The 19,632-nt window shown below is 45.1% G+C and overlaps 1 protein-coding gene across 1 annotated transcript in view; it reads left to right on the top strand.

Annotated features, from left to right (window-relative positions):
• The window catches only part of DNAAF8 (dynein axonemal assembly factor 8), a 1,006,155-nt gene that overhangs the window by 259,129 nt on the left and 727,394 nt on the right, over window positions 1-19,632 (top strand). The window contains exons 7-8 of the mRNA XM_086939618.1: window positions 3,864-4,016; window positions 12,286-12,756. Of these exons, the coding sequence (XP_086795744.1) occupies window positions 3,864-4,016; window positions 12,286-12,756 (624 nt within the window). The remainder of the gene's footprint in view (window positions 1-3,863; window positions 4,017-12,285; window positions 12,757-19,632) is intronic.

The following is a 19,632-nucleotide window of genomic DNA, read 5'->3' as shown; positions in this document are numbered from 1 at the left end:
CCATGTTTTTTAATCTCACATAAAAATTAAGTGCCTCACCCGACTTAAAATGTGAACTGATATTGGCTTCGAGTGAAAATAGCACATTGTATCTTTAGGGATGCGAGATGTGAATGTGAAAATCACACGTAACGCATACATATATCAGCTTTTGAAACTTGTATTCTGACTTTTTAATTTGGCAACGGCATACCACTTATGCCTATGTGCACAGAGACCTTAGTTCTGTCCATGTTAATGTGCGTCACAGAACCTAGTCTGTGACCTGGAAAAGTGCACCAGGCCCATAAACTCGTCTCAAATTGTGTGATCCTAGGCAAATATTTTATTTCACAGAGTCGCCTTTTTCTTTATTATCACATGTGAGAGCACTTTCAAAGGTGTGAGTTCAGAAGGTCTGCAATACAAAAATCTCATTTGATTTATTAGACTAAACTTTTACATACTGTATAATAGCAATCTAGCCCACATATGACCCTTCACTTGCCTTTTAGTTCATTCATAGGTTTGTTATCTGGATAGGATGTTTCTCAGTTTACGTTTAAAAACTCTCACTTTTAATAAATACATTACTAAAGCATAATATGGTAGTGCACGGTCATGTACAGACAGACATTTTCCTATGAAATGGCCACAAACGTTCCCACTAATATGCAGTTTTACTGATAAAACGATGTAGCGTACCAACTAAAAATGTGAGGAAATCGTGTTTCAGCAAATATTTTTCATTTGCGCATCACCAAGTGTTCTAATTTGTTTTGATCGTATTCAAATCTTTGTTTCCATCTCACTTCAGAATTCCAAAAAGTGTTTTCCAAACTACTGAAATATATTTTTTAATATTTGTACAGCATTTACAAGCTATTTAATGCGGTGTGCTCAGCATTATTGTCGGACAGTTTACTTTACAAAATCTTTGCAGTCAGAGGAAAAAAAGTAAACACCAATCTTCAGGATAAAACAAGCAGCAATTTGTTAGAAGACATAAGCTGACATTTGAACTCTGAATTTTAACAAAAAGCAAATGTAACAAGTTATAAACAACTTGCCAGACCAAGCCAGTAGACCCTAAAAATAGCTTGTCCTGATGGTGAATGGGCAAATAGATTTCTCGCAGCCTGCCTCATAGCGGACATAGGACTACTACCAATGCCCTGGCTAAGTCACATAAAGGAACGGTGACAGGGTACTGGGTTTTGTGAATGAGTAATGTGACCAGACCTTTTCCTCAGGGAATAGTGTAGATGCCCATCTCAAATTCTGTTGTTTTGTGAACCTCAGATCTTAGCACTGATATTTTAAGTTTGTGTGTTCAGTGGATTGGTGTGTAGAGTGTATGGCTATGTATGGGGTTAGGACACTGTGTGTGGTGGGAGTTCGGGCCCATTAGCATCAATTGTAGCCTGACACAAGACTGAAGAGGGTACATATTACCGCATTCCTGTAGCTGGAGACCCAGACGATGAAGTCAAGGAGGGTGGAGGCAGACTCCCCTTGGAAACTGAACAAGGAACTTGTTTTAAAAGGGCTAATATTAATTTCTTCCTGAGCACTGTCATTTTGTGCATGGTAGGGGAGAGAGTTGTTCAAGGTGAGGACATTTCTAGGCACTGTCTATGTCTGATTCCTTACAGAAGGAGGTCGAATGACTGCTAGATGCAGAGATTCACACTTCATTTCCCTGTGTTTTGGAGCCAGCATCACTGCTCCCAGCTGTGAGAGCCACCGCCAAGCACAAAGCCCCCCCTCCCCCCCAAACAGGTCTGAAACCTTAAACAGTGGATCGACATCCCTTGTCTGGAAAATGTTTACAAAGTGGGATCCAAATCACATTACTTTACTCCAATTCAAAATTCTTCAAGACCAAGGAAAGACGTGCTCCACAAAATACTCAAAGGACTGCTGTGTGGCCAGGGCTGGTGTCTGCATTATAGCCAATCTCCCAAACGTTCAGAGACATCTCCTGCAGTCTGAACGTTCTCATAGAGGAACTGAGGCTTTGCCTGGACCCAAGAGGCTTGCCTGTGTTCTGGGAGAGGTAAGGAGTGTTCCTGACCCTGCAGGTGGAGAGACTAAAACAGGCCCCCCGGTTCCTCTAACAGTTCTGGTCATGAGCCACACCAAGCCTTAAGACAAAATCAAGTATCAAGGTTTAGATTGTCAGCTCTCCATGAATGAGAGACTGCCGATGTTGGAGCCACAACGCTCCATCAGCGCTGATGTGAATGCCTTGATCGGCCTAGAGGACCCAATTATACAGTTAACAACAAAGTCAAGATCAGGTCCTAGGATCCCCTGCCATACCAGTGTCCCATCTGCAACCAGCCTAAGGGTGCTACAAATGCTGAAAAGGAGATTTGTCAGAGGGAGCCACCCCCCTAAAATCTAAAAAGTTAGCATTTTCCTAGCTAGATCCCTAATGCTGTATCCCATGTCTGGTACCAAAATTTGTAGCAGCTCAAGATTACAATCAAGATTCCAATCTTGTGTCACATTCCCCTAATTGCGCTGTGTAGTATTTTGTGTGTTTAAGTATTTTCTATCATTCAAAAGATTGGCACTGGGCTGGGAAATACATTTACCAGCTCTTTGATTCTATCCTAATGTGACAATTTTTCACTATTATTCAATAAACTTTCTTCGGTTCACACCATAAAACCATAAAAGTTACAAGTTACAGATACATTGTTGCCCACTTTAAAAATACATAATAAATATTGCAGTAAGTATAAAGTCCCAAACATACAGTACAGAAATGCCAATATGCATTCTATCCCAATATGACAATTGTCTGAATCAAAAAAACGACTTTCAGGACATGGAGATCTCTTTCCAGAGCCCTGCTAGATCATGCACTTTTTGGGACCATTTGTCAGTTACACGACAGTGGTTTCAGGGCCATGAAAATGAGGGAATGTAATGGGTCAATTTTAAATGACAAACTTGAGCTTCAAAATATGTTTAATCACTCTACAATGTGCCGCAACATTATATAAATTAACCCATGCGTGATATTCATGTGTGATTTCAACATATGATAACATGAATGTATAAATGTGTGACATTCTCAAATAAGAGTAAGTTTAATTACATGTTCAGTGTAAGCCCAAGGAAAAAGCGTATTTAAATTCCGTCAAGCCACTGATTATCAGTAGCACAAACAGCATGCACGCAACCTTGTATGGATTACCCAAGCTGTCTGCTTTTCTGATGTTATGAGCTTCTCCATTGTACAGTATTGCTCCGTTGCAAACCTACGGCCTTCTAGTTTATCATCTGCGCAAATATTGGCTATAAGTTTCTCATCAATCACTGAAATTGGTATTGGGCTAGAATTGTTGTCCACAGAGAGCAAGAACTAGTTATCCAGGTAGGTGTGGTCTTTGAGCTTGTAACTAACTGAATATGATCCTGTCCAAACCCTTATAAGTCGTGCTGGCATGGACAATGAGCAACTCATCTGCATAGGCATCTACTTTGAGCTTTTTCTGCACAAATGGTACCCACTTGCTCGTCCCTGGACTAGGAGTTTCTTCCATTAACAACACTTGCTGTTTCTGATGTCACATCCTAAAACAGCTACAGAAAGGGGCTTTTCTATGGGAGAGGTATGTGGTAAGTACTGCCTGCATATGTGGGCTAGATGCTCGCCATCTGCACAAGTATGAATTATCAGTAAATGTTCTCAACCTGCACTCTTTCTCACCTAGGTTCATGGGTACATTTGATCTATGCTGGTTCTAGATAAATACATTGATATTTGACATTAATTTCTTAACTTGTTCTGTCATGTAATTTAACCACTCTTTAATATGATTTGTGCATAACTTGTTTTCTAAAAAAAAAAAATATTCTTCTGTCAGCGTTGTCTGCCTCTCACCTTCTGCCAACATCAAAGCTGAAAATGCGTTTTTGATATGCCCTCCATCGCCACCAACAGTCTATATTGATCTGAGAAACACAGAACCCCAGCAATCTGCGCTTTTGCCACCCGATGCCCCAGAAACTGAAGAGAGGTAAATACTTATTCAAGAGTTCTCTTTAGAATGTGTTCTTTTGTAAGGTACAATTCAGGGAGCGAAGGGAGTTAATAAAGTGGAACTTCAAACCACTCAGGTATTCTATGGAGTACAACTACCAGTACAGTGCATTGCCAGTAAAGTATATGATATTAATGCAGGGCGAAGTTGTTGGCAGGTACACTCTGAATATTAATGATATGGTGTAACCACTGCCTGTTCCATTGTGTTCCTCAAAAGGGCTTTTGGCTAAGGGCAGCTGTATGTAGAGTGCCAACAGTGTGTCTGTAACTATTGTTGATGATTACAGTGAAAACATAGAGGATGGTTGACATTTTTCAAATTCACAATATTTTAAAATTCAAATAATAATTTCGGTTTTATTTTCATGCTTTGCACACAGGTTTCTTGTACCATGGTAATAGGAAGTATTCAAACAGAAACCTTCACATAGAATTTGTTACCACTTTTTTACCAAGTGAAAATATTAAATGTGATTGTAGTGATCCCGGATCATCTACCGCTCACTGTCCCAACTCATCATCCACTGTTCACTGTCCCAACTCACTGTTCACTGTGCTGTTCTAACTCCAGCACATGCATATTTATCCTTTCCTGCTTTGATTCCATTGCCCGCCCTCCACCTGTCTCTCACAACACTGACTGCTTCCCATTTGTACCCTGCAACATATGTACTTTGACCATCTTCGTTTCTGGCTTCAGTTCCTCATCCACTTTTCTAGAATTTGACATAAGCAACAGGTTCATGGGTGAATACAAATCTATGCCCTGGTGCCTGAAACTATGCAAACCACATTTGCTAACTCCGGTCTCCCTGACATTGGCGCGTAATCCATGCGTGCTAGCTCTTGCTAAACTCTTGCAGGATTGTTACCTGTCTATTTCATAGATGCATACTCAAAGGCTTGTTGGAAGTCTTCTGACTTCTAAGCACTACACCAACAAATCTTTGTAATCCCAGGAGAAGCTGAAGACTGGTCTCCCTGAAGCATATTGTGCTTGGCATCCTTGAAGCTAATCCCCCTTCTATCAACTCAGATTGATGAAAGTTTACTCAAATTGAGGTCTTTACCTAAATACAAGGATGGGTGTGGGCTTGTGGACTTTACTCTTTAAGATCTTACCACAGTCCGATAAATTTAAATTGATTGTAGCAAACGTATTTATTGTATATCATTTTACTATAATGATTTTGTCTATTTTGTTATGCTGCAGAATAGTTATTATACGGTATTGAAAACTGCAAGATATCTTGAATGGCCGAAGACCCTTCCAATGCTTCTTTATTATGGCATGAAATGAATGAAATGAAATGAAAATATATTTATTGAGCGCGATTGCTGCCCAAGGGCGTCCAAGCGCTGAGCTGAGCTTAGGCGGAAATGACCAAGAACGGAAGTTTAAGACACGAAGGATTTAGCAAACAGTAGTGTCTTCAGGTTTTTCCGAAATAAAAGCAGATTTGGGTTAGACCGGAGTGAGAGGGGGAGGGCATTCCATAGTTTGGCAGTATTCAGAGAGAACAGCCTACCACCCGATCTGGCTCTCTTCACTCTGGGAACAACAACAAGGAAGGCCTCCATCGACCGAAGATTCCTATTTGGGTGATAGGGGATGATAAGGTCGTTATTAATGGGTGGGCCTGTTTTCCAGAAGGCGTGATGTGCCATGCATAGCGCCTTGAATGCTACTCTCTGCCTCACTGGCAGCCAGTGGAGACTCTTCAGAGCAGGTCTGGCTGACTGGGATCGTGGGATCTGCAGCAGGGTGCGCGCTGCACAGTTTTGTACGATCTGCAATTTCCGGAGGGTCATTTCGGGTGCCCCAACATACAGGGCATTGTTTGAATCCAGACGGGACTGAATGAGGCCTTGTACCGCCACCTTTCTAGCCTCTAGAGGTAGAAGCGGGAGGATCTTTCTAAGAATTCTTAGTAGGCCAAAACATGTGGCGGACAATTTAGTGGCCTGGGTGGAGAAGGAAAGTTTGTTGTCCAGCCACACTCCCAGGCTCTTGACACTCTCCTTGGGGGTGGGGGGAGGGCCCAATGCACAGGGCCATAAGGAGGTGAAAGGCACTGGAGAGGTTGGGCCTAGGAGCATAAGCTCCGTCTTATCACCGTTCAGCTTTAGGGAGGAGTTGGTCATCCATCCCTTGACATCCTCTAAGCATTTTAGCAGATCTACCGGGAGTTGCCTGTTGTTACCAGCGGCCAATGAGACCACTAGCTGAGTGTCGTCGGCGTACGACACGATTTTGATGCCGTACGGTTCGACGACACCCGCCAGCGGCCTCATGTACACGTTGAACAGCACAGGGCTCAGGGAGGAGCCCTGCGGTACTCCGCAGCTAAGAGGTTTCCTAGAGGACATTGTCTTGCCGTCAAAGATCCGAAAGGATCTCTCAGACAGGAAGGACTCAAACCACCTTAGTGCGTCACCAGATACTCCGATGTCATGGAGACGGTCCAGCAAGGTGGTATGGCTGACCGTATCGAATGCAGCACTTAGGTCAAGGAGGATCACTGCCACTGATCCCCCCCGATCCAGTACCCTTCGAGATTCTTCGGTGACTGCTAGCAAGGCGGTTTCAGTACCATGCTTCGGTCTGAAGCCTGTCTGGGATGTATGTAGCAGAGAGTGGTTCTCTAGGAACTGAACGAGTTGGGCGTTTATAAACTTCTCTAGAACCTTGCTAGCCCAAGGGAGAAGTGAGATGGGGCGGTAGCTGGAGTGATCATTGGGGTCTAGGCTGGGTTTCTTCAACAGCGCCCGCACCATGGCTTGCTTCCAAGCCATAGGAACTACGCACGCGGAGATGGACGAATTTAGAAGTTCCAGCATTACCGGCAGGGTGGCTTTAGATGCCTGCAACAGGACATCTGGAGGGGCAGGGTCACATGGAGAGCCCGACTTGACTTGGCGTGCCACATTGTCTAGGGTGTCGAGATCCAAAGGAAGGAATTGCTCAAGGGAAGGCTGCTCAGGGTGAAGGGGCGGTCTGGGGAGGGGTAGGGCAGTCGCGTCCCGATTTGTGGCTACTGTTGGGAATGTAGAGTAGATTTTTAAGACTTTGTTATGGAAAAAGTCCGCAAGCTCGTTGCATTGGTCCTGGGTTTTATTCGGCGGGGGTGCAGTATTGGTACTGGTACATAGCTTTATTATACTGAAGATTTCCTTCGGCTTGGATTTAGCTTCAAGAATTTTATCTGAGTAATAGGTTGCCTGGGCAATCCTAATCCCTTCTTTGTAAGCATGACTAAAACAAAGGCTTAGATGTATCAGGTGGCCATTCCACAATTCAGTCCCTAGTTTGGGTGCATAACTGCAATTTATTAAGAGTACAAAGTAAATGAGATGCAGGGATTAGCAAACCAATGAGCAGAGACAAGAAGGATCAGTGTATCCTGAAGTGGCCTTGTCCCTCTATACGGTTATGCAACCAATTCAGGAAGGTGTCAGAATTCTGTCATGGAATGCAATGCATGGACTGCTGGTCTCATGATCCACTCATTCATGGGTCTAAAACAGCTATATACTGCATTCTGAAAACTAGAATCCTCAGTCTTGTTAACTCTACTGCAGTGTATGGGCTGCAGGTCTCTTCCTGCGCTGGTTAGTATGTGTAAAACATGTACAGCTATGTGCTGCATTCTGGGAACAACAATCCTCAGAAGATGTCAAACCGGCTTACCCAAATGCAGTGCATGGGCTGCAGATCATTTCGTACACTAGTTAGTGTATGTAAAACATGTGCAGCTATGTGCTGCATTCTGAGAACTACAATCCTCCGAAATGTCAGACGCGTTAACTCTACTGCAGTGTATGGGCTGCAGGTCTCTTCGTGCACTGGTTTGTATGTGTAATACATGTGCAGCTATGTGCTGCATTCTGAGAACTACAATTCTCTGAATATGTCAGACGTGTTAACTCTACTGCAGTTTCTGGACTGCAGGTATCTTTGTGCATTAATTAGTATATGTAAAACATGTACAGCCAAATGATGCATTCTGAGAACTACAATCCTCAAAAGATGTCAGACTTTTCAACTTGAAGGCAGTGTATGGACTGTAGGTGTCTTCATGTACTGGTTAGTATATGTAAAGCATGTACAACCATATGATGCATTCAAAGAATTACAATCCTCAAAAGATGTCAGACTTATCAACTTGAAGGCAGTGTATGGACTGTAGGTGTCTTCATGCACTGGTTAGTATATGTAAAGCATGTACAACCATATGATGCATTCTGAGAACTACAGTCCTCAGAATATGTCAGACATGTCAACTTGAAGGCACTGTATGGACTGTAGGTGTCTTCATGCACTGGTTAGTATATGTAAAACATGTACAGCCATATGATGCATTCTGAGAACTACAATCCTCCAATAATATCAGACGTGTTAACTCTACTGTAGTGTATGGGGTGCAGATCTCTTTGTGCACTGGTTAGTATGTGTAAAACATGCCCAGCTATCTACTGCATTCTGAAATCTACATTCCTGAAAATATGTCAGACCTGTTAACTCTTCTGCAGTTTCTGGGCCGCAGGTATCTTCATGCATTGGTTGGTATGTGTAAAACATGTACATCCATATGCTGCAGTCTGAGAACTACAATCCTCCAATAATGTCAGATGTGTTAACCCAGTGTATGGGGTGCAGGTCTCTTCATGTACTGGTTAGTATGTTGAAAACATGTACAGCCATATGATGCATTCTGAGAACTACAATCCTCAAAAGATGTCAGACTTGTCAACTTGAAGGCAGTGTATGGACTGTAGGTGTCTTCATGCACTGGTTAGTATATGTAAAACATGTACAGCCATATGATTCATTCTGAGAACTACAATCCTCCAATAATGTCAGACGTGTTAACCCAGTGTTTGGGGTGCAGGTCTCTTCATGTACTGGCTAGTATGTGGAAAACATGTACGGCCATATGATGCATTCTGAGAACTACAATCCTCAAAAGATGTCAGATTTGTCAACTTGAAGGCAGTGTATGGACTGCAGGTGTCTTCATGCACTGGTCAGTATATGTAAAGCATGTACAGCCATATGATGCATTCTGAGAACTACAGTCCTCAAAAGATGTCAGACTTGCCAACTTGAAGGCAGTGTATGGACTGTAGGTGTCTTCATGTACTGGTTAGTATATGTAAAGCATGTACAACCATATGATGCATTCTGAGAACTACAGTCCTCAAAAGATGTCAGACTTGCCAACTTGAAGGCAGTGTATGGACTGTAGGTGTCTTCATGCACTGGTCAGTATATGTAAAGCATGTACAACCATATGATGCATTCTGAGAACTACAGTCCTCAAAAGATGTCAGACTTGCCAACTTGAAGGCAGTGTATGGACTGTAGGTGTCTTCATGCACTGGTTAGTATATGTAAAACATGTACAGCCATATGATACATTCTGAGAACTACAATCCTCCAATAATGTCAGACGTATTAACCCGGTGTATGGGGTGCAGGTCTCTTCATGTACTGGTTAGTATGTGGAAAACATGTACGGCCATATGCTGCATTCTGGGAACTACAATCCTCAAAAGATGTCAGACTTGTCAACTTGAAGGCAGTGTTATTGCTAACATGCTGTGAACGCCAATATCTCGCTCGATAGCTTACTAGGAGCTAAGAGTTTGCTAAGAAGAGAAGCAGAAAATTATGAAAAAGAAAAGAAGAATTCAGAATTATTTGCTTAGAGGCGCCTTACAAAAAAATGATCAAATGAGGGAGATGAAAGAAATATATAGTGAGAAGAACGGAGGGCTAAGAAGGGAATGTTCTGGGAACGTAAAAACAATTAACAGATGAATTGGATATTTCTCAGGAGAGAGTGAAGCGCTGTCTGAAGGAAGGTACATTAATCAATCTAACACAATAACAGTGTTGTCTAGATGGAACGTATGCTGTCAATTTATTATTTTAGGGTTCACACAAAAATGAAAAGAAGACACACTTCAAATAGCATCTGACTCACGCCCACCCGATTTAATTTTGGGGAGGTCAAATAGCACAGTCTAGAGGAGAATGCTGACACAGCTTATGACATTCCATTATCCTGAGGAATGTATTGGGTTTGCAGCACCTGAAACAATTATTTTTACCCTCTCCAGACGATGCTCTGGCACTTACCTCCCTCCTGTTTCTTACCTAGAGCCCTAACCTCACTCGCCTCAATGCGGCTTGCGTGCTCCAGGACCTCAGCAATGGTCACACTATGCTACGAGGCGGGAGTTTGTTTCTCTTACTTGAGGAACTGTAGGTGTAGCTCACCAGTCAATCCCTAATTAGCGATGCAGTCCATACCCGCAAATTAAAGTTATCTAATAGGCCCCTCATTTACACTATTTAACTTCCCACCTTTTAATTATTTCGCAGTGAGCTCTAGCAGAAAAATGGTACCCACTCCAGCACATCCTTTTTGCCCTTCTCAGATCTGCTACAATATGATTAAAAACATCTCAAAAACACCCGTGGCATCTCCTTCCCCCATCAGGGGTGCTTTCATATTGTCTCTTCCCTACCACCCCGAAATTGTGCAAGAGCCCTGCCTGTAAGAATTCCCCTACAAGCAGAAATAAAGTGCAAGGGAAATAATGTGTGTCACTCTGTCAAGGGCCACAATGTTCACCATCCTCCAGCAGAAAGAGTGGTGATTTAGACTCACCAGAAACCGACATAGTGATAATGTAGGTAATCACATAACACCCATGAATAAAAAAGGACAAACTCAAGTACAAAATAATAGAATAAAATGACAGGGCAAATTAAAACCATTTGTAGGGAAGACTCAAGCTACACCCCGCACAGAATTAGTCCAGCTCCTTGAGAATATAACCTTTACTTGTCTGGTCTCACATATTTTCCGAGTTTCCAACAGACCTCCTATGTTTCCTGGTTTCTCTCAAGTCAGAGCACTCCATACTAACTCACAGTCGTAATTTCCGCCTCCTGTTCGGAATCCACTGCTCCTGTTATGAGGTAGTCAGAGGTCCACATGTAACAGTCTGTACGCCATCATCATTGAGGTATCACGACCTCCTTTTAACATCCAAGTCTGCCAGCCTCCACATGTAACAATAATTGCTTCCTCAGCCCACTCCCTCACAGTATGCACCATGCTGGGCACAACTTCCTTGCATACTCTTGAATAATGAGCTTTAGTTTTACATTAATGACTCCTCCAAATCCTGATGGCAGTATGCCATCACTTCCTCAAACAATCTGACAGTTGGGCGCACTGAAGCCAGAAATGCATCTCAGGTCACATTGTATGTTCACTGATGTGAACACTAGCGTACACCCGCAACACTAGCACTTACATTTGTAGCAACAAACTGAATTTGCTTCTCTACACGCGTGATCGACTGACAGCAGCAAAGTTCTTTCTCACAGACTGGGAGAGGGCAGAGACCCAACCGTGATTCACGCGTAAGACAGGCACTATGGACTTGAAGAAAATGAGAGCAAGATCCAATCACTACCCTTTTGCCTTGTAATCACCCCATCAAACAAGCTAGCTTAAGCGAGGCAAAAAGTATACAACCCTAAAGCAGGGTTCCCTTAATATAGAAAGAGACGCCAACGACTATACTACTTCAAAACATACCTCTGAGAAAAACAATCTGTCTGTGTTGCCGGAGCCAGGCTCCCCAGTTACTGATAGTGTCTCGCAGAGGACTCAGATGCCAAGGAGTGAGTGTCCAAGGGGCCAGTTGAACACTGCTCCCAACCTAGTGCATGTCACTTGTCGGTAGTGTAAATAAAGAATGAACCAGCAGTGTCAGGCAATGGCTTCTTAGAAGTAAACATTGTAGCACCTTCTACACCCCTTCTACACCTCAAGCCAGCTTACACTCTTGAACTAAACATTCCAACTTCCTCATAATGGCATACAAGAACCTCAACAAAGCATAAAGCAACCCTAATATACTTGTCTTACAGCAGTTGGTTTGGCGTGCACAGTATTGATTTTAAAGTGTTTGTCAATTGCAATATCATCTGTTTCGAATGCAAGGAAGGTTGGTAAACCACGTTCCTAGTAAATGTAGAATTAATCAAAAAACTAATGACAACAGATCATGATGATCAAGATACAATGGTTTCTTGAAGAGTGTGTGTATTTGTTTGCGGGGGCTATGTGTTTAATGTGTCTATCTATTTTTTCTGTATCTGCTAGAATTAAAATAGAGCTCATTGACCCAGTTATAACTGTATTTTTTATAAATAGCATGAACATCACAGGTAAAGGTCTCCTACTACAACAAATTCGACGTTGTCGGAAAGGACTTGATCCACATATTGAGTCATCTCCATTAGCAGCCCCTAAGGAAGCAGATTCACAGCAGGATACAGAGACCTCTGAGGCAGGTGGTATGCCTATAATACGCAGAAAGAGGCGAGCAAAAGTGCGTGGTGAATGGAGAAAACCATCCTCCCCCAACAGCCCTGGGCAGTTGGAAGCAGAGACTGAAACCAGGACAGGTCCAACACTTGATCATCTCAACATGACCACGCCCACGGTCCAGAATAAAGTGGCACCAAAGGCTGGATCCTCACCAGAACCTGCGGCAAAAGAACCCATGGAGCACCCCACAAGGAATGGCTTACAGAATCCGACCGAGGATGGTCTCAACCCTGCAGTTATGCTTCAGGACACAGAGCCGATTGTCCACCTTCCTGAATTAAAAGCGTCTTCCAGGTACTGTGCTTTTTTATTCATAAATATTAACTTAAGTACACTAGAGCGTAATATAAAGGCTTGTAAGATATAAATGTTACAGAATAATTATTATTGTATGCTTAGCCTTCCTTTGTCTTCATCTCAGTTCCTTGATGTTCCTGCTCCTGTTTTATGGTTGTTGTCATCAACATATATATCTTGTGTTTCTGACGGATATCAACTTTCACAGATAACCAGCTGAATGTGGAAGTTTTCTCCACAACACCTATCACCAGTGTTTACAGGATTCAGCACAGGTTCATCACTGGCATCTTGCATCTCCACTGGAAATGAGGTGCCGAACGCCATGCAAGGTGCCATGTGCACAGTTGAGATCAGTTCCTTTTTTCGCCTATCCAATAGATGTGGATCTGAAGCTGTTTATATTTATCAAAGTTTTTTTTTAAATGTTGATCTGTTTTTCAGTGACTTCGAAGTATTATGTCACTTCACAAAGTTTGTGCAATTTGTTTTCACATGGTTAGGTGAAATTGAAGCAGCATTACGTGAAATTACATGTAATTACACAAATACAAATCTGTCATTTTGCGCAATGTTTTGGCTCAAGCTGCACCCTCATGTCAATTTTTTACATGAAGATACATTTAAACAAGAGCTCTGTAAAAACAGCCTCTCCCATTCTGTTGTTCCTGTGTGACTTTTTCCAGTCACAGTAAATTTTGACCGCAGAAGGTGCATAATTATGTGAAATGGTGGAATGGCAGTATTTCACATAAGAAGCTTAATGTGGAAGACCCGCAATTACATGAATTGCTATAGCATTATTTAAATAATAACCAGTGCTAATTTAAACCCTGTAGACATGAAGAAAATACATCAGTGATTGTTGTGTCTTGGAAGGGACCATAATCCTTCAGGTTTTGATCTCCTACAGAGGCTGCACCCTAATGTACTTAGAGAAGGACAATCCAAGGACATGCAAACTTCTCTTTAAAAAAATTGCAAAGAAGATCACATGCAAGATTAACAACCAGGTCAAGATCGAGCTGGAAAAAGATGTTGAGATCGACCAGAAGACTTAACCATTCTCAGCCTCCTCCTCAACCTGGATCTGTGCCTTCAGTGTTGTGATCTTGAATGCGAATTTCCCTTTGATTTTTAGGAGAAACTAGCATCAGCCTAGACACATTTTCCAGAAGATTTAAAGTCCATTTTCTGCTTGAAATCCCGGTGATCTTGTTTAAGACACCACAGAGACAAGAATGTCGATCAATAACCGATATCTGCCTCCTGCAATCTTACAAGGTGTAAGTAATGAGCAGGTGGAGTCATGTCCATCAGAAAGAATGCTTCAGACTGTAACTTGTTTCTTCACATTGTATCTTAAAAATAACTTCCTAGAATGATAAGCAGCTTTGATGTTGCCAGCATAGTTACTTCAACGTTTCCTTTAGTTTTTGTTATTATACGATTCTCCAGTATTGAATCTTTCATAGATTCACCTGCTTCAATCCCCCCCCCCCCCCGTCGTTGAGGTGGGAGCGCCACGGTGATTACAGCATGTAGTAGAAAGCCAAGCATTACACAGTAAAACCCAAAGCAATGACATTGTTAGCCAATTCACATGATTTTAGGAAGAGCCAAAATTTAGCTAATCAGAGAACCGTTTTTGAATTGTTCTTCCCCGTCAAGGGTCACCACACCTTATATTTCTAACCGCATGTTGGGTGAAGGGAGTCTCCTGAGCTCGGCTAAGTTCTTTGAGAAGGTGTTGCTTTGATCTTTTTCTGAACTTTAACTTCCAGATTACATTGGATCTGTGATTTCCATGACAATTTTACAACATGTCAGAAGAGTCCAAAAAGGGGTAATTTAGACCTTGTAAGGCTTGTGGAAAACTCAGGCTTTTCTCAGTGGACTGTCCTAAAGAATTTTTTATTGCCTGCATCCTAGTCACAAGGCTAAAAACTGTACTGCAGAACGTTTTCTGCAAAACCCTAAAGAGAAGGGTGGTAAGGCTGCTTCTGTGGCTACAGATGAAGAAATTAGCAGAAACTCTGGGCTCTGGAGAGGATAAGCCAGGAATGTCAACTCCAAGAGAGAAAATGAGAGAAAGGTATGAAACATAATCCTGTGAACAGCCATCTAGGAAGCTGGCCTAAGGGAAAGAAAAAAAGATGACTGCAGGAGTCTACAACACAGATCCTACCATCTATCATCTCCTGGGTCATCTAGAACGAAGAAAACGAGGTCAGAACCTTCTACTCCATTTGATGTTGCTTTGGCTTCTTCAGACATAAAAATATCTGCCCCAGTATCTGTTTGTAGACCTCAAGCGTTGACCATAAAACTGTCAACGAGACAATCAACAGTGGTATTGCTGTCCTTTACACCAACTCGCTTGCCAGCATTTGATAAGTGGCTTTGTCATCTTCGAGATTGGTATCCACGACTTCTGTAGTAGGGGATCTCTGTGTATAGTCATAATCTAGTGAATAGTCCCGCCCATGTGCGCGGACCCCAGAGCAATCAAAAATAATCTCTTAAGCTGTCAAAACATGCAGACCTGCATAGACACTTAAGAGAGAATTTAAAGACAGATAATGCAGCCTATATCCACAGGCTACACTGTCCAATACTTCAACTGGAAATTCCACCAAAAACCACAACAGCACAGCCTGTCCAGGGTTTTCCACAGAGAAAAACCTTGCTTTTAACAGCAAAACCCTCTGGAATGATAGAGAGGAAGGAGTGGACAGACAAGCCCCATAGGCTGCCATTATGTGGCTCAAAACAGGATACTGTGCCTTTAAGAGAACTTTCCAGAAGCCTCACAGTATCCCAGAAGGCAGTGCAGGTCCCTTTCACCTTTAGTTCTTTTTTCCGGCTCCTGCTAGCAGGACCCTGGAGCATTAGCTCTTCTTTTCTGAGCTTTTTCTATACTATTTTTGTGATATTTTTGGATTTTTGTAGCTTCACTCGACGTCTTTGGCCTTTATCTGCATTCTGCTGTGGTTTTTTGGCAGAATTTCTGCAGTCTTCTTGTCTTTAGACTATTTCTAGTCTGACATGTGCTTTGTCGGCAGCTGAACTGAAGGCCAAAGCTGAAGCTCACAGGGTTTGTACTCTGTGCTTGCCTGTGTCTTTGGACACCTGTCTTCTCTGTACCTTCTTTTCTACGGGGCTTCGGCTTCCAGGTTTCCGACAGAGGAGTTTGAAGGCATCTTCAGCCTCTGGGAGAGGTGAGGGTAGGTCCTCTACCGAGTCCCATGCTGTAATCTCTGGGGTTGTCCCCAGTAAAGGGCACGTCTGAGTTATGACGCGGTTCCAGTCGGCGTTGGGGCCGTCGTGGAGTGCCTGGACGTCATGGAGTGCCTCGACGTCGACGTCATGGAGTGCCTCGACGTCGACGTCATGGAGTGCCTCGACGTCGACGTCATGGAGTGCCTCGACGTCGACGTCATGGAGCGCCTCGACGTCGACGTCATGGAGCGCCTCGACGTCGACGTCATGGAGCGCCTCGACGTCGACGTCATGGAGTGCCTCGACGTCGACGCCATGGAGTGCGTCGACGTCATGGAGTGCCTCGACGTCGACGCCATGAAGTGCCTCGACGTCGACGTCATGGAGTGCCTCGACGTCGACGTCATGGAGTGCCTCGACGTCGACGTCATGGAGTGCCTCGACGTCGACGGCATGGAGTGCCTCGACGTCGACGGCATGGAGTGCCTCGACGTCGACGTCATGGAGTGCCTCGACGTCGACGACATGAAGGGCCTCGACGTCATGGAGTGTCTTGACGTCGACGTCATGGAGTGTCTCGACGTCGACGTCATGGAGTGTCTCGACGTCGACGTCATGGAGTGTCTCGACGTCATGGAGTACCTCGACGTCATGGGGTTCCCCGACGTCATGGGGTGGCTCGACGTCATGGAGCAGTGTTGCTCGACGTCGTGGAGCGGTGATGCTCGACGTCATGGAGAGGTGATGCTCGAAGTCATGGAGCAGGGATGCTCGACGTCATGGGGCAGGGATGCTCGACGTCATGGGACAGTGAGGCTAGACGTCGTGGAGCGGTGAGGCTCGTCGTCATGGCGCAGTAATGCTCCTTTTGGGGCATTGGTCGCTTGGGCTCTGCCCTCTTCCGTTGGGTCCGGCTGTCACCGTTAGGGATGGCTCGGCGTCTCCATGTTTGACACCTAGTGACATTTTGGCGTCTGAGTGTTGGTTGTCGTAGAGAGAGTCACTGTCTTAGTGATGGTGACGTCGTAGTGAGGTCGACGTCATGGGTTACAGCTGCAGAATACTGCCGGCTCCTGACGCCTGGGTCTTGTTCCAGGCCTCGCTCCTTGGTGAGCCTCTCTTCGTAGGAGGGGACTTTGTGTTCCCGGCACCTTCCACTCACGACGCAGAGCAGTTGATCAGCGTCGAGGAACCCTTCTGATGGGGAGTTTGTGGTTACTCATCATGTGTAAGCGAGGGACGTTGGTCCTTTTGCTTAGTTTTGAGTACTTGCATACCTGCACGTCTGCTAGGTCGCCTCCTGCTCGACCACTACTGGTGAGACCACCGGGGATGTTTCAGAATCCTCTCGGTTCCCTCTCCCGCCCACCACCCCAGGGGCCTTTGGCCCCTCAGTCTGCGAACCTCCGTGCCTTGATACCAGGGATGCGTCTTCCATGAGTACGGGGAGTCTTTTTCCGACTCTTTACTGGTTGGCGGGTCTTAACTTTCGTCCACTACCACCTGACAGGAGGTTCTGGCTCCGACTGTGCTCCTGACTTGGTCGCATGGGTGGCGGCATGTAGACCTCATGCTGTGGCCCGCTGTTGTTGGGCCGTTGTTGTGAGATCCCTCTGTGGGGGTGTTTTCTTCACCGATTTGTGGTTCCTCTGCCGAGAGTCAGGAGGGAAGCCTTACAAGAGGTGGTCTAATGGGCCTGATAGTTTCGGATCTAGGCGTCGGTGTCGGAGCGGAGTTTTTCTCTCCTGCCGACCCCCAGGTATTGTGGGTTTGTCCTACGCTGCCATACTTTTCTTCACCTGACGTCTCTGCAGCCTGCGGCTCAGCAGTGTGCTTCTACTCTCCCGTTATTTGGGCAACCCTTGGGCTGCCATGAGAGTAGTGAGTGGCTCGCATGAAGTCTGAATCGGAGACTTTTGGACGGCTGTAGGTTTGGGGCATGGAGAACGGCTTGAGGCCTTCTGCCCTTTCCAGCGGCGTTTTTCCTCCCAGGATTTGCCGGTGGTCCCGGGCCGTCATTTAATGCTTTAAAAGTATATTGTGCGCATACGCGGGAGAGCTTATTGCTCCTCGGCGAACAAAGGCCGGCTGGGTCTAAGTCAGTCTTCGGTTCATCTGCCCTCCTCCAGCAATTCCTCTGGTCGGCTCGCGGTTTGAGCTGCGCGAGCTCTAAGCAGAGGCCGATATCCTGTTTAGGACAAGGGCGATAGAGGACGTACCTCTGTCTCAAAGGGGAAGAGGTCTGTACTCCCGGTTCTTTCTGGTTCGCAAGAAGGACAAGAACGAGTTCAGGCCCATTCTGGATTTGCGACAAGCAAACAAGTGGATTCGCAGAAGAGGAATTTTGCATGCTGTCGTTGCATCAGGTTTATACTCAGCTGCAACAGGGAGATTGGCTCGGTGCCATAGATCTACAGGATGCATACTCCCATGTGCTCATTGCACACATACAGGAAGTTCCTGCGATTCCAAGTCGGCGCCCATCATTATCAGTACACAGTACTGCCAGTCGGGCTGAAGTCTGCGCCCAGACCATTCTCGAAGTGCATGGCAGTGGTAGCTGCACGCCTGAGGAGAAACGAGGTGATTTCTCTAACCGTACCTGGACGATTGGTTGATCAAGGCCTCTTCCTTCTCGGAAGCTCAGGCACACTTCCAGAGGACGTGCGTTCTCTTGAGCGAGGTGGGGTTGCACATCAACATGTCCAAGTCTGTCCCCATTCCGGTCCAGTGCATACAGTACTTGGGAGCCTCCGTCAATACGCTGTCAGCGAGCGTGTCTCCTTCGGAGGAGAGACAATTATCTCTCCTTAGGAAGGCTCAGGCTCCTGTGACCGCCCCGTCTACAACAGTGAAGACGGTGTCTTCTCTACTGGGGTCGATGGCCTCTTGTATATTCCTCACGCCACACGCACGGCTGCTCATGAGACCTTCGCAGGAGTGCTTGGAGGATCAGTGGGATTAGAGGAAAGGATCCTTGGGCGACAAGATACGACTGTCTCTGCGTGCTCTTCAGTCTCTGAAGTGGTAGTGTTCAGCGGAGAATCTCCTAAGAGGGGTTCCCTTTCACAAGGACATTTCCACACAGACTGTCGTGACGGATGCGTCTCCCCACGGCTGGGGGGCGCTTTCCGGAGACTTGCAGATACAAGGAACGTGGTCCCCGATGGAGTCCACGAATCACATCATTTTCTGGGAACTCAGAGCTGTTCCCTTGGCATTGAAGGCGTTTCTTCCGGCCTTCCAGACCAACTCCCTGCTTGTACAGACGGACAATTTGACCACAATGTATTACCTCAACAAGCAGGGGGGGTTTGAGATCGCGCACTCTGTCGCAGGAGGCGCGGGCGATCTGGCGACTGACTCTAACGGCTACCCATCTGCCAGGTGTGCAGAATGTTCAGGCAGACGTGCTGAGCAGACTGATTCAGGAAAGCCACGAATGGGTCATAAACTACGAAGTACTAGGAGAAGTCTTCGGCGAATGCCGAGACTTCGCCTCCAGGTACTGCCTGTGGGGAAGCTGGGGAATGCGTTCTGGATTAACTGGTCGAACAGCTTTCTGTACGCTTTTATACCCTTCCCCTTGATTCCGGCGGTGTTCATCAAGCTGTCCCAGTCCAGGGCGCGGATGATCCTGTTTGCCCCGGA

This window comes from Lissotriton vulgaris, chromosome 10 (assembly GCF_964263255.1).
Source record: "Lissotriton vulgaris chromosome 10, aLisVul1.2, whole genome shotgun sequence".
Classification (NCBI taxonomy): Eukaryota; Metazoa; Chordata; class Amphibia; order Caudata; family Salamandridae; genus Lissotriton; species Lissotriton vulgaris.
The sequence above is the reverse complement of the archived record's forward strand: the minus strand, read 5'-3'. Positions and strand labels throughout refer to the sequence as shown.